At 35.9% G+C, this 16,784-nt stretch overlaps 1 protein-coding gene across 1 annotated transcript in view; it reads left to right on the plus strand.

Annotated features, from left to right (window-relative positions):
• Nucleotides 1-398: 398 nt before the first annotated feature.
• Nucleotides 399-16,784, plus strand: part of LOC113226639 (protein teashirt) — a 488,243-nt gene continuing 471,857 nt past the window's right edge. The window contains exon 1 of the mRNA XM_026459357.1: nt 399-453. Within this exon, the coding sequence (XP_026315142.1) occupies nt 436-453 (18 nt within the window). The 5' untranslated portion in view covers nt 399-435. The remainder of the gene's footprint in view (nt 454-16,784) is intronic.

Genomic DNA, 16,784 nt, shown 5'->3' on the forward strand with positions numbered 1-16,784 from the left:
AACCTCGAGTCGATGGTACTCAATAATTCTGTTAGAATACTTTGTATAAGCTGATATTAGATATAAGAGATGATTACCACTGAGTGATACTTGAGTCTGATTTAATTTCAATAATTAATCAATCTTGTTTATACAGTCACGTTGCAAGTTCTCGGTGATCCTAACTTAGTTAAGTAGAGTACTATAGAGCGGTGATAGCTAAGTGGGAAAACGGGTGCTTTTCAAATGAAAAAGCGACTCTGCGAATTCTTGTTGCAGCATGTACAATCGGTACCCTTACTTATGCATCCACTATTTGTATAGCACTTAGTACAAATTGTGAATACTTAAGTGAGGGCACCGACTGTACCTATGATTTTTACCAAATCATGAATTTTATTCAAGTTTTTTTGTTACAGAATGAATTCGTAGCCAGTTTCAAGCGGCGTCCATGTGATGGCTGCTGTTAATTCGGTAAGTCTTTGTTTCTATTGGTCCAATATACATTATGTATATACAGAGTTATTAGTAAAATACTAACAACCTTGCAGAACTGTATTACTAACATCATAAACAACAACTTTTCTTCCATGACTTTTAATAATTCATCAGATTTTACTTTCGTACAAGAATAAAGATATTTAAACAGATCGCTTTAAACAGTGATTAACTCTGTGTGGTAGTTAAGCACGCGGTCGAAAGGATGTCACAATACAACTTACTACAAAATACTGTTCTAAAAAGGTTAGATAATACAACAAAAACTTAACAGAAATAAACGGAAAAAAGTTAGACCTTGTTAATAAAGCAGTCTTCTTGGGAGTGACCTTAGATAGTAAACTTCAATGGTTTCCACATATATCTTCCCTGGCCAGCAGATTAGGCTCCGCCGCATACGCAGTCCGCAGAATATGTGAGCTTACAGATGTTAGTATTGCTAGAATAGTTTACTTTAGTTACATCCATAGTATAATGTACTACGGGATTCTCATGTGGGGTAAAGTGGTAGATATTCAAACCATATTTGTATTGCAAAAACAAGCGATTCGTTCTGTGTACCGTCTAGGCTCTCGGGCTTCTCTCAGAGAAAACTTTAAGGAGACTGGTATCGTGACTGTGGCATCACAGTACATTTACTCAAATATTTTATATGCCCGTAAAAATATACATAATTTCAATAAGAAGGAAGATATCCATAATATTAACCTTAGAGCTAAGTCCAAACTCATGGTACCATGATTTCGTTTAACCAAGGAAAACAACTCTTTTCTGGGGAACTGTACGTTTTTACAATAAGATTCCAGAGCATATATTAAGTTTATCATTTGCTAAGTTTAAAAACTACATAAAAAATATTTTGATCGAAAAATCATATCACAAAATTGAAGACTACGTGTTAGATAAAGATGTATGGAAAGACAATCCACACAAATTTGATTCAAAGTATATTCCATAGCATTTAAGTTTATTTGAAAAGAGCAATCCCTGGAGTTTCTTGCTCATTCTTCTCAGGGAGGTCAGCGTAGTGAACGAGCAGTAGCATACATGTGACGTTTTCAATCGTAAATTTATTTTACCTATGGAATAACTAATCTTTGACTTTGACTTTGACATTGACAGTTTATTTTTGGTAAATTTATTTTCTCAAACATGCTCGGAAATGTTTGCATTACTTTCAAAAAACGAACACGGAAAGTTTATCATTTATGGTCCATGCGACTTCTTCTCGGCCAAGGCCTGCAAAGTAAGTATGAAAATCCATTACTGTCCTATTGTATAAACTTTTTAAATCTATCTACTAATAAAATAATAATGAACTATTTAAACAGGCAAAAGAAAATCTCACACAGCCAACTGCCCAGTGTTTGTAACTGCCAGACTTAAAAATATCTGCCTGTCCCGCTTAGTGAAAAAAAAAAAAGAAAATCGCGATAACATTTAAACTAAAGTGTTTTGGTGTTCTTTTGTTTTTCGTCTTTTTTGTATTTTGGTCGCGAAAATGAGTGCTAGGGAGAAGAGCGATAACGACAATATACAAGTTGAGTAGATACACATTCAAACATATCATCAGAAGATTAGCAGATTACTATTAAAGTGCCTGGAAAAACAATAACCTTTTCTTTTAGCAATTGTATTGTATACATTTTAATGTTAATTAATTTTTTTTTTTACTTTTTCTATTATTATAGATCTTCCTCACTTTAGTCTTTTATTATTTCCTCACATTGTTTGAGTACAATTCTATACAGGCCTCGACGGGAACGGGGATTGCTTGACTCGCTGGCACTCAGCCTTTACGCGTCCAGCAATCCTTTACTTCCTGGCCTCTGCAATAAGGTACTATGTTTTGTAAAAGTCACGGTACAAAGATATTGTTTATGATGTTAGTAATAGTCCTGTGAGGCTGTCAGTATTTGCAAATAACCATGTATATTTAACGGTGATAATAATAATACACTTCCGAACACATAATACGAGCTACTTTACATTTTTAATATTAATAAGCCTAAAAAATGTTTAATTGACCAAAAACCATTGTGCAATTTTGAAACAAAACTATACGCTATCTTGAATTTGTAAAACCGGGGATGTTTTTCCTTGCATTATACAATTTTTATAGTATTTTTAAAGCCTTCAAGAATAAATTATTATGTAAGGTGGGTAAGAAAATTGTCTAATGCAGCCCAATGAGAGAAGACTCCATTAGTGACTATATTGATTTTTGTACTCTTTCTGTATTATATATGTATAGAGACGAACAAGCCGTGCACCTGGTGGTTAGTGACACGCCTGTCCATGTCACTAGTTCGACACTTTAGCTGTCTTGATAAAAAAGACGGCGTTACGTAGTAAAGTCTATAAAGCTCTTTTGATTTTATAAATAACAAATTATTTTTATTTCGTCAATTTGTAATCACTTCAACCACATGAACTGCCTTCAACGACATAAAGGACGTATTACAGACAGATGATTTAAGTTTGTAGTATTCTCAAGTTGCTGGAATTGTGGCTAATTGGTGCTACGGCAGGATTGCGCCAATTAGCGATGGTCTGCTATTTAGGGTTTTGAAAACAGACGCACCAAACTGCCAATCACTAGCTTATATAGGTACTTTCGAATGTATGTTCGATTCACTTTGAATTATTTCATACTTTTCTGAATAAATTTGATATTCCTGTTATTTATGAATCCCAAGTTTCATATAGTAGCTCCGCTGAGAGAGCAATTAGTGCTTTCATTTCAATAATTTTCCTTTTAGCGGGTGTATAACTCAGTGATAACAATAAAAAATATCATTTCACTCCACGACGTACATGGGACTGTGGACCGTATCTATTTATTTATTGCATTGCATTATGTTGTACAGTAAGATCTTAAAACTATTACATAATATGTTCTAACCTGTTAGAGCACAGTAATTTAACTTACTTCACTACGTATACACTTATTACAATCGATGAACTCCTGCAAATCATAAAAAGTATTCGACAGTAAAAATTCTTTCAATTTGTTGATAATAATATGTTCCTTTTCAATATTTTTTATTGGCAGTGGTATTTTGTTGTAAAACTTTATTGCCTTAGGGTGTGTACCTGAAGAAACAATCTGCAAACTCGTAAAAGAACCAACTAATCTATTTCTTTTTCTTAATCTACATAGTTTAAGTATTATCATTTTCTTGTTGAAATAGATGACTATATTTTCTTAAGAATTTACAAATTTGTAATATATATATTGAAGTGAAAAGTCAAAATCTTTAAACTAGAAAAGTGTGGTCTACAAGTTTCAGTTCCTCTTATATTCATCAAAATCTCATATATTTGTTTTGCAAAATAAAAAGGTTGTCATGTGTGCTATTACCCCATTGTCGCGTCCAGCCTCCGTGGATGACCAACGTCCAGCCTCCATGAATGACCAGACTGAGAGGCCACAAAGACAGGCTTACTAGACTGACAGGAATTCGAAATTAGACCGACTTTCTTTGGACAAAAGACGACGACCGACCTTCCTTTCTTTGACAAAAAACAACGAGAGCAGCCCTGACTAAACGTCTGACGCAAGCAGACGACTTCTCCTGACTAAATTGTACAGACAGACCGTACACCCATAAAACAACACCATAACTCAACCAAGCATATGCATAAGCATAATATACTGTCAAAGCGGTTTTCAAGTTAGTACACTTCTTTAATTCAAATAAAGCGTACGAGAATCGTGCTAATTTTCCCGACACCTTATTAACATGATCTGTCCAACTTAGCCCTGAGTTGACTACTATTCCTAATAAATTACAAAATTCACTAATGCCACCATTGACTTACAAATAAATCGACGACGGGTCTAATACAAAAACCACGAAAAAAATGTCCCAAGTCAACCTATTCGAAATTTAAATTGTAATGTCATCGCAGTATCGCGCTGTCAGTAGAACAAATGAAGACTAAAGCGGAGTTTGGCGCTCTGTATACGATTTTAGCGCCTTACAAGTGCGGACACTTTTTAGCGCGGACCCGACGTCCATATAATTGTAAGTCAATGAATGCCACTCAACAATTTTCATACGAGAATTCGAATTTCATTGGTCGTTTTTGGCGCGGTTTTACTTGTATTAATTTAGTTTTCCTTATGTTTAATTTTAAATTGTGATCTGTTAGCCAGTCTATTATTTGTTTTAGGATAATAAGTATTAAGTTGTTGTTTTAATTCATTACTGTCTTCACATTGAAATAGTCAAGTAACGTCATCCGCATATAGTATGCTCTTTGTATCTAGAAGTTTTAGTAAATCATTAATATATATAGCAAAAAAAGGATATACCCCTACCTACCTTGAGGTATTGAATTTTTTACGACTAGTTTGTATCTGAAAATAGATAAGTATTTTTTGCACAAGTCGTAATGTTCAATATCTACAAACTGTTGCCGATTCTCTAAATAAGATGCAAACCATTTGTAGTCTATCCCTCGTACACCTATGCCATGCAATTTTCTCCAAAGAATGAGATACTTTTGTCATATGGCTTGCTCATAACTAACATAAGTGCAATAGCGTATTTACATCAAAACAACGAGCTAAGCGGGTTATTACATGGTTACTACAATAAATTTTAGTCATCAAAGCATACAGAAGCAGTATAACAATAACGTTTGTAAAGTTTTTCTTTCAGATTTTCAGATGTATAGTTTTAAGCTTTATAAATGGCAAATTTTGAATATCAACTGGAATTGTATTATACATTCCCTTAAATGAATTTGTAACTTACTGAATACGACTTTCCAGAATATTCATTTCGATTTTTTTCCTCATATGTATAATAATATCATGTCAATCACATCATGTTTATTACTATTTTTCACAAAAAATGCTGTTTTTCTTAATAAAAATTCTATTTTCATAAATGTACTTCGATGTTATTGTAAGCATAATTATTTATTTATTATCGCAGTTTGCAAATGGCATATATAAAATTATAAATTGAGACTTGTACACATTTATTACATGTCATCTCACTACTACGGACTTTAGTCATCCATTGTCATCCAACAATTAAGATGATTGAGAAACATAATGTATTAATATAACTATGGCCATCGAGTATATGACCAGAAATAGAGACGAAATAAGGGCCATATATTCCTGGTAACACATTAGCGATACAGCTCTTATAAATATCAACTCTCGTTTGCACTGAAAAATAGACAGGCCAACTACTGACCTGTGTGTACGTCTCCGTATATTCAAAAAAATTTTCTGTATTTATTGTAATAAAGATAATATCTCTAACAATGCCGTGCTGTTCTATTCGGTGGTGTGGGAAAAACAGCAAAACAACTAATTACAAAACAAACGGACTCACATTTTATCGGTAATTAAATATTAAATATGTAATTTTGCAATTTTCGTTCATTATAGCAAAGCTCAAGTTAACTGGTCGACTTGAAGTGAAACAGTTGACGACATCCATTGACGACACCCGTCAATTGTTTCAAACTCGGGCTAGCCAATCGGAGCGCAGTTGTAACAGTAATGATATGGCAGAATAGTTTTGAAACAAATTAAATGACATTTCATCTCTATTTATGGTTATATACTCGATGACTATGGCTTCGTCACGAATGTCATCGCGTACATATATACATATATATCCTACTATCATGGCAAATTTACTTGGCTATTTATTTGACTTTTACGTTTTAATTTAAATGAACGTCCCGTGCACGCGGGCGAGTCTGGCTTGTCTTTGGTCTACACGGTGGCCGCGCGGCACCCGTGTATTATTCCAAGGAACTGAAATGTTGTTGCCTAGTAAATTGAATTCAAATTCGCCATAAATGTACGTGAAAGCGTGGTAACTGGGCGGTCGCTGCGTGGCGATCGCGCGAAAACTTTCGCGTCGCGTAACAGAGCGCTTAGAGTGTTATAAAAAATATCCCACTCCTAACCTCACGCATCTTCGAAGAGTTTTATAAACTTTCTCCGACACTGAGGTAAACGCGCCGCCATTTTTTAAATAAGCAAGCAGTAATGCGAGTATTAAGGGTGCTAGTAAAACTACAGGCTCATGAGACTTTTCAACTTACGTCGGGTGACGGCCTCAGTGGTAGTGCCCTGTCATGAACAGGCGTGACGCTTACCACCAGATGCACGATATTTGTTGGTCCATTCACTAAATATCATAAAATAATATCAAAATGACAAATCGAGCAAGTCATAGTTTCACCAGCACTCTTGCCCTTCAAAACAGAAACACAGTAATGCTTGCATTACTCTCGGCGGCAGAAATAGGAATGGTGGCAGTACTTCCCTGGACAAACTCTTTCACAGGTAGTTCTACTGCTACTAAAGCCATTACTAATATCTAGTAGATTAAAATCGATATTATTATCATAACCTTGTTGATATTAACAATGATTGGTGTAGATTGTAGTCGAAACAGAAAAACAAAGCCCGTGTAATAATAAATTCGAGTAATTTATGAACTAACATAAAGTTACCAGACTCCAGTTAATATTGACCAGACATCCGGAGTTTTCCGTGCTGATTAATTGAGTTCGCTTGTATCCCGTTTTATTACACTATTTAAATTGTTTAAATTGTCTGTACGACTATAGTCACAAGTACTTTCGAAAATAACAATTTCATCTAGGTTGCTGCGATCAGTCTGATATCTCATTACCATGGGATAGCACACACACACCACGTAGCTTTGAAGGCGGGATTGAAAAATGGGGGTAGAGTTAAGAATGATAATGAATAAATGAATATCTATATTAATGCTCAAGTTTCAAATCAACTAGCCAATAGTTGTGACGATGACTACAAACCCATCGGAAAATAAATCGATAAAAGTCATTAACTGTCTATTGCCCAACTGCAGTCGCTATTCAAATGCGATGTGATTTGGAAGCCGTCTATAACGAAACGTCCGACTAGCGCCATTACACTGCACCAGGTAAAACAGACACTCGGGTGCTTGAAAGACCTGATTAAAATCCGTCAAAAGCGAGGGATCCGTGAAAACTGGGCACGTTATACCTGCGAAAGAGCAGTGATGAGCCAACTCGCAGTTACGTACCTCAATGGCCGGCTGTTAAGCTCTAAACGGGGCCTTATGGGCGAAAGAGAAAAAAGTGAGGATAGATAAAACACAGCGAGGCAGTTCGGGGAACAGTTTTAGTTGAGCTGACTCGAATATTACTGGGCAAAGCACTTTGGTGGATGCGATGTGATCATTGATTTTTTTTTTTCAATAGTTGCTTGTTAGGCTTGAAAGGACGCTTTAGATTGAAAGGACGCTTTTAACGTAGATGTATTAACACATCCATAAGAAACGTGGGAGCTATTATTGCCGTTATAGGGGTCACAAATTTATCGGTCCGTATTTTCTTACGAGAATGGCACCTAGCTTAATCAAAGATATAGGTTTAGGCTAGGCGGCATTTACGTGGCATAATAATGATGTTGATGTGCTCCTTGTAAAAGGATTCGTCCAGGGAAGTACTGCCTTACCTATTTCTTCCGCCAAGCACTAATGTGCGCATTGGTGGTGAAATTACAGGCACATGGGACTTGTCAACTTATGTCTCTGGGTGATGGGCGTAGTGTAGTGCCCCTCAGATATTTGCGATTTAAAACCCGGAGTGCCGCTGTAACTGTTATGGATAGGTGTGTCGCTTACCATAAAACTGAATGATCTGAGGGGTCACCCAGAGACACAAGTTGACTTGTTTCTTGTGCCTGTCATTTCACCAGCACCGTAACTTACCCTTCAAAAGTGGAACGCAGTAATGCTCAGATTATTGCTTGGCGGCAGAAATAGGTACGGTGACAGTACTTCCCTGGACGAACCCTTTTACAAGGAGCTCTACTGCTACTGTATACTTAGGTCTTCTTCTTATCGTATCGGTGCCACTACTACACATGATATGCCACATTACAATGCTAGCTAGTGGCGAATGAGTTTGCAGACGTGCAGGAAAGCACGGGTACTTCATTTCGTGCACCTCACGTGTAGTATGATAATAGGCAGAGCAGATGTATTTACATTATATATGTAAACAGACATAAGGGAACAGATCTTTTGCGTCTATTGACAGATTTACGATTTGTTTTATTAATTTAAAATGTAATCTGTTGTATAAATTCAATGAAAAATTTATAGAGTTCGGAAATCGGTTTAATAGACTGTGTGATTTTTTTTTAAATCGTTGTTACACGATGCGTTTTTCATTCTATGAAAAAAATTTAAAATCTTCTGGAAGAAATGGTTAGTTTGCAATAAGAATAACCTTCTGCGTCAATTAATTATTTACAATATTTTTTCATTTGAGTACTTTAAATAATATTTGTGTTGCGTTGAAAAAATAATCATTAAGGTTAAAACCAACCTCGCAGTAATATACAAAGAATAAAATAACCATTTATTTTTCCAGCTAAAAAAACAGAGCCTTTGTAACAATTGAGCTCTCTTACTCAGCGAAACGCTAAAGGGTCCTCGGTTAGAAGAGCAACCCTTTCATCGTTTTAATTTTGTGATCGTCAAGTGCGGGTGCGGGGTCTTTAAGGCTGGACTAAAGTAATTCGAAAAATGAATCAATGTTTTTGACTTAATTAATGTATAACGACGTGTCACTGAGACACACCAACATTAAGATTAATTTAAATACCTCATAATGTCCCACAGCTGAACAACTCCAGAAAAATAGCATTCGACACTCGTAGACCCAGTGAACATAGACCAGTTTCATTATTTACAAAAAAAAAAACACTTTTTGTATATTCAAATCCAACCGGATCGAAGGTACTTTTTCTTAGTGTTCGTTTTTTGGTTTAATTATTATAACAAACTTATGATATAATTTCACAAAAATAATTGACTGTCATCGTGACAGTTAACAAAAACTTAAAAATAACATACATGTACATTAAAATTTCATTAGACAGGTATACTATAAGCTACGAACTGTTAAACAAAGTTACTCTTAAATGAAAAGTAATAAAAAACCGACATCAAAAGTCATTCACCGCCTAGTTTGCCATCCTTAGAGGTGGAACATTTTCTTAAAATTTAAATGAGACCATTTTTGAGGTACCCTCTTTCAAACAAAGAAAGAATCATCAAAATCAGTTCACAAATACCAGAGTTATCGCGTAACATACATACAAAAAAAAAACATACAGTCTAATTGGGAACCTCCTCCTTTTTTTAAGGTCGGTGAAATTTCAGCGCTATTTCTGTAGATTCATTTATTTTACACATAGTTGGCACAACCTTGGAACTAGTCACAAAATTTTGACAAGTTTATCACAAGCGCCAGTCTTTCATAACAACAACATATGTAGAGATAAGCGAAAAATCAGCATTGTCCGTCTATATGTATAGGTAGACTTACTTTAAATACCGAGTGGGTATCGCACTGGTATCTGAAACATAGGTTTTCCCGAGTCTATCTATAGAAACGATATTGAGACAAGTGAAAAAACAAATCAGCGCTCCATCCAATCCATATTGGACTTATTTCAAACTTGGTAGGTATGGTCTGGTCGCGTGTAACAGGTTTTAATAAGCGCCTGTCTTTATAGGTATTTCTGGGCTTGAGGCCTATAATAGAAGCCGTCAAAGTCTATCACAAACGCAGGTATTCCGTATTTTTTTCCCCTCACTAGTTCGGAAAGGCTTTCTTTCTCGTTAAAAATCAGCGCGCGCAAATGCGCTTTTTGCAAGCTAGCGTGGAAAAGGTTTTTGAAATTCGAACCTGACGATGACGATGGATTATGGTGTACCTACCCTTTTCCTTCGATGAAAAAAAAATCATAATGACATGTTTAACTACGTGATTTGTCGTACATTATTTATGAAATTTAGATATGTCGGTATATTTTTTTCTTATTACGGTTGATATTAAATTGACCACGATAAGTAATTTTGTTTATTAAATTATTTTAATTCGTCGAAGAACTAAAAATCATTAATCACACAAAATAATAAGTACAAGCAAGAATAAAAATTGATGAGATGCAAATTCAGAACGCATCCGAAGATAAACTTTATCTTTTGATAAAAGTAAAATAGTGCCGCGTTCCGAAACGCGATGCGTCATAAGTACATTAAGTATTTATATAATATTAATCCGGTGGTATAATTTATTCATACTATTATTGACATTAAATTGACAACGATAACACTAATTTTGTTTTATTAGATTATTTTAATTTGTCGAAGAACTAAAATGATTTCGTTAACCACTCAAAATTATTATACAAACAAGAAGAAAACGTATGTGGTGTAAATTCAGAACGCACCCAAAACTAAACTTATTTTTTTCAAATTTTCGTTTTAATCACTTCAATTTCAATACGTTGGACTGAATTGTACTGTAATAAATTGAAAAGAAACAAAACATGAGCGGGTCTGAGTCTAGCGGTGATGAAAATCTGATTTGTTATAGTTCAACTGTTTTTCTTTCTTCTAACATTTTCTTCGCTATAGTGAGGTGAAAAGTTGTGTGTTTCGCTCGGCAGCAAAGTTGTTTTGCGTCTCATATCTTGAAACCCACTCTACGCTCAGGGTTCAATTTTTGAATCTTAGTGTTCTACGCTTGCTCAAGTTTCAATACAAGAACTCGCGCTAAACAATAACTTTGCAGCCTTGCATAACAAATAACTATTTTATCTATGGACTTCCGTCTCACCTGATGGAAAGTGACGAAGAAGTCGACGATGGAGCATGCACACCTAATGCCTATGCACTCTCGCCTTAAAAAGGCCCAAGTTATCCTTTTCAGGGAACAAGTCTGCAGGCATGAAATTCCACTCCAGAAAGGCTTCTTGCGAATCCTTGGGATATCCACAAAACAGGGCTGGTCCCCCGATGATGGAAAGGGGAAGGCGGAATTATTCGTGCAATTCCCTCGCACACTCTCCGTGATATGTCCTATAGAATCACGAACCGTCTCGCGCGCAGATTCGGTGACTTCCAGCCCCCCGAACAAGCCGGTTTCCGAAAGGGCTTCAGTACCATAGACCACATCCACACGCTGCGGCAGATTATACAGAAGACCGAGGAGTATAACCTGCCATTACACTTAGCGTTTGTGGACTATGAGAAAGAAAGCCTATGATTCGATCGAGATTTGGGCGGTGCTACAGTCTCCATCCGTTGTAGATTTTGACGATCTTCGATATATCAACAGCCACATTGATTATCCGTATATAATAATAATAATAACGCACATTGATTATCCGTATATAATAATAATAATAACGCACACACTCAACATAGCCCCGCACTAGGGAAAACCCTGTGTCGCGGGTGAGTGTTGTAGTGTTTGTAGAGAGACGCTACTATGTGTATAAGCAGGCAACTTTACGGCGGTAAAAATCATATCGAGACGAGGAAAAAACAAAACAAGCCATCCTAAAAGTATATTTATTTCATACCTTTCAGCCGTGGGGCGACGGCTTAAGAATACATTGTCGCCTCCCCATACATGCCCGTGGGGGTCGTAAGAGGCGACCGAGGGCGTCACAAGTGTCCATCTGCTTAGCATTGTGGTAGGCTCTGTGCCGACTGGATAGCGACCACAGTACACACGGCGGAAAACCCTCCACAGTGAAACGCTTTTGCGAATCGCGTTCAGGGATCAGTTGGTGTACATCCAGTGCATTTGGCCAGACCGGCAAAATGATAGTGACGGAGTGAAGATATTTGTGTTTTCCATCCGTTGCTCTCATCTCTGGACTGTGTTCGCACTTTCCATCAGGCGCGGTGCAGTCATTTTGTCGAGTCGCAATAAAAAAAAAAAAAAAAAAAAAAATACCTGGTCACATGATCATCTCAAGCCATAATTACAACAATTTTTGTTTTACAACTTTTGATAATAATATATATGTGTCACATGAGTTAAGCTCTTTCGGAGAGCTTTCATAAAAAAAATATAATTTTTAATAAAAGAAAAGTTTATTTTAATTTACAATTTTAGTACATGTTATTACTGTCTTAAATCTATCTTAATACTAATTGTCAGGATGCATCAATGCTCCGGCGCAGAGCGCGTTATCGGACAGGAAATGCAACCTCATGTCTGGACCCTATGGCGTCGAGGCGTTGATGCAGGCCAGGCTTACTAAGAACTAGCTAGAGTTTACATAACACCTCCCCACTGGAACAGAGGTTTTTTCTTCAGCTTAGCTGAAGAGAGACCGAGGAATAGCTTCGTTTTGGGCCGCTTCAGGATTTCTGGTTTCTATGTTTTCAATATTGCGTCTAGTTATATTCCATTTTTTCCATTTGGCATAAAGTACATATAGAGCCGTTAAAATAGAAATGATGTAGAGCGGTGTAGTCCAGTATAAATGAGGCTGGAGGTTCCAGGTTTCTAATTTTACAGCGTGTTGCTCTCGTTCTAAAAATCCAAGAGTATTATGGAGTTGTTTCAAATTTACATTATCAATTTTCAGTCGTTGAAGCGGATCCTTAATTTTCGCTTCATCGTAGTTGAACGCAAACAATTTTATAGGTTTTCCGTTGAAGACATTATGCAAATTTATGAATTTCAGCTTTTCATTGGATGCACTACAATTCTCTGGAAGCCGGAGTAAGTATACACCTTTTATTTGTAAGTATTCGTCTTGAACGCACTGTATGTGTAGTTTTGTAGAGTTATGACTAAAAATAATGTAATATTCGTTATTAATCATTTCAAATATTTCTTGTTCAATGTTGATTTGGTGATATTGGCATTGCGACGTCAGTTTCTGGGTGGTTATAAGTGTATATACACAATCAGGGCTATGTTTTGCTTCTTGCAGAAGGATATTACCGCTTTGGCAGTAGTGGATGTTTCCGACTCTATCGCATGGAATGTCCAAATACTGGTACGCATTTTCGTTCATAACTAAGTAGGATTTATTAGGAATTAGAATGGTACTATTAGAAGTAGGGATAGGGAACAAATAATAATATGTGAATATATTCTTAAAAAATATTGGTACTTTAATGACAAATACTAACTTATTATCGCTAAAGTAAGAGCTTACATCTAGGAAGTTATAAAATAGACGAGATTCTTTCACATCGGAGGTAATTAATTGATCAGGCATGTAATAATTATTAAGTTCTGATATAAAGTATTCTACATTTGAAAACGTTATGAGATTACGGTACGCTATATGTTTTATTGACAGAGAAATGGCAGTTTCCAGCTTGGATAAGGTGTCAAAAATAATTTGTATGTTTATTTCTAATAATTTGTAAGAGCTGTCTAATTTAACAAAATCAATAAATGTTTGTTCTGAAACATTTGTGTATCTAATAAGTTCAGAGATTTTCAAGGATAATTTATTTTGATTACGTACAATGGTCGATATGGTACTATTAAAGTTTTCCAGGAATAGTTTGTTTAGGGTTATTGCTTGATTAACGTGATGAGCAAGGTTGTTCTGATTTTTCTGTAGTATACTTATGGCAGTATTGTACCTAAGTGCGTCATTTTGGTCTAAGTTTCCAGTAATACTATGAATCAAAGTACCTAGGCCATCTATAAGAGCTCTTCTAAATCTAGTTTTACTTAGAGAATTATACTTATCTAAAATACTATCTAACCTATCCGTAATATACTCTTGAAGTGACAAAAATCTAAATTTATAATTTTTACTTAAATCGTGAACTAAAGCGGCAAGAGTAAAAATTTGACTTTGAATGGTTTTTATATGATCTTTTATAGAATCTAAATCTATAAAATGTAAAAAAACATGATCAGACTGTCGAATTTTTGATGGTCCTAACTTGAACGGCAATATTCCGGGGTTATTGGTCATTGGTATTAGTTTGGCTTCCTCGGCTCGTGCCGGGTAGCTCACCATCGTCCTGTAACAAAGAATGTTGCATTTTCAGGGGTCTCCTTATGTTTCGTTTATGGTATTTTCGTTCTCTGATGTCTGCTACCTTTATTCCTAAATCTCGGGCAGTTGTCCTAGTTATATAACGAGGTTGATCTTTGTGACGAGCAGCAAGGGGATTAGTTGGATAAATTGCAAGGCCCTCCTCATATTCAAGAGGCGCTTCCAATTTTTCATTGCGTTTGTTTATAGTAGCCATTTGTTTCGAATTTAAGCGTTCGTTAATTTTTGCGTACATATCGACGGTTATTTCTTTATGTTTGTTTATATAATTTTGAAGACATTGTTTCTCAAGTTGGAGATCGAATGGATCTCTGTTATCTAAATGGCCGTTAATAATTTCAATTGGTTTTTTATCTGTTGCAGAATGTATTGAATTATTATAAGCTAGTACGGCAAACAGCATTACTTCGATAATTGGGGATTGTTTGTGGTTTTGTTGGATTAAACGAATATGTTCCAAAATCGTCGAATGAAATCTTTCTATGGCTCCGTTGGATTGCGGATTATTGACACTGGTAAAATGTAGGTTTATTTTATGTAAGGCAGCAAATTCTTTAAGAGGAAGATTTTTAAATTCCGTACCTTGATCGGCAGTAATATTCAAAGGTAAGCCATGATGTGTCATCCAAATGGTAAGTGCGTTAATGACGCTTACTCCTGACATGCTCTCAAGGGGGTATGCTTGTGCATATTTCGAGAACTTGTCTATTATTGTCAGAAATTTTTGACCTTTGACTTGAAAAGTGTCTATATGAATAATTTCGAATGGCTTTGTAGGGATTGGAGTAAACTGGAGACTTTGTTTATTAGGATGTCTTTCGTACTTATTAGTCTGGCAAGAAGAACAGTTGTTTATAATTTCTGTTACGGTGTTAGGGATATTTGGCCAATAGTAATTACGCCTTAACTGTTTTTCAGTTTCCACTATACCTCTATGATTCGACTTTCCTTCATGATAAGCTTTTGCTAGACGATATTGTTCGTCTTTGTCAGTAATGTCTTTTAGATTTTGTTTACAGAACACTAAGTCGAAAGCAGAATTTTTGAAAAATGTTTGCAGAGCCTTAGTTAGATCAGGTAAGTATTTGAAGTCTGAAAGCCAAACGCCGTGTTGAATATCGGGTCGTATGAAATGTTTGAATAAATCAATTGTATCCTCAGTGAAATTGTTCAAGCCTATTTGAGCCATGATACGGTTTTTACCAGGGAAGATTTCTTTTATATTTACTTTAGATGGTGAGTGTAAAACAAATTGTATGAAGATTTGATTTTTGTGGGTGTTTACAGATTTTTCGGCAATAGGAATTTCTAGAATGGGTTGTTCCTGATTAGTATGAACTGTATCCTCCTGTAACTGATCTAATTCCAAATTATCTAAATCGGGTATTTCGGAAACATTGCCAATAAGTGATAAAATGTCATCCAGCATTTCAGAAACGGACTTATTATCGTCAGTGTGTGTTGTCTCATTATTGTTAATTACAACCCTGGATAATGCATCTGCGTTTGTGTTGGATGTACCTTTTTTATATACAACCTTGTAGTCGTATTCTGCAAGTTTAAGCTTCCACCTTGTAAGACGAGAGTTGGGTTCCTTTAGATTAACTAGCCAACGAAGAGGTTGGTGATCGGTTACTATTGTGAACTTACGTCCAAATAAATAGGGGCGGAAGTATTTTGTTGCCCAAACAATGGCAAGCAGTTCCTTTTCAGTGGTGCTGTAGTTGATTTCGTTATCGTTAAGTGTTCTGGAAGCAAATGCAATTGGTTTGTCGCAACCTATTGCACCTTGGGATAACACAGCACCAAGGGCATACTGAGAGGCGTCTGTAGTGACAATAAATTCTTTGTCGAAATCTGGGTAACTGAGAATTGGATCGTTCATCAAAAGTTCTTGACAAAGCTTAAAGGTTTTTACATAAGTTGGGTCTTGAATATTTATTTTTGCTCCCTTTTTCAAACATGATGTTAAAGGTTTGGTAAGTTTCGAAAAATTGGGAATAAATTTTCGGTAATAACCGAGGAGTCCCAGAAATGATTTTATTTCTTTTGTGTTGGTGGGAATTGGAAAATTCTTTATGGCATGAACTTTATCTGGGTTTGGTTTGATACCGTTTGGAGTGATTACGTGTCCCAAATAGGCAGTTTCGTGTTTAAGGAATTCCGATTTATCGAGCTGTATTTTAAAATTAGCCTCTCTAAGGCGCTGGAAGACCTTTTCAATGTTTGTAATGTGTTCTTGTAACGAGGTACTGAAAATAATTATGTCATCCATGTATACGACACAGATTTCATTGATTAGTCCACGGAGTATCTTTTCCATGGCTCTTTGGAATGTGGAAGGGGCGTTTTTCAGCCCAAAAGGCATGCGACGGTATTCATAATGCCCGTTTTCTACAGT

The sequence above is a fragment of the Hyposmocoma kahamanoa genome, unplaced genomic scaffold, assembly GCF_003589595.1.
Source record: "Hyposmocoma kahamanoa isolate Upper Pololo Valley unplaced genomic scaffold, ASM358959v1 192, whole genome shotgun sequence".
Classification (NCBI taxonomy): Eukaryota; Metazoa; Arthropoda; class Insecta; order Lepidoptera; family Cosmopterigidae; genus Hyposmocoma; species Hyposmocoma kahamanoa.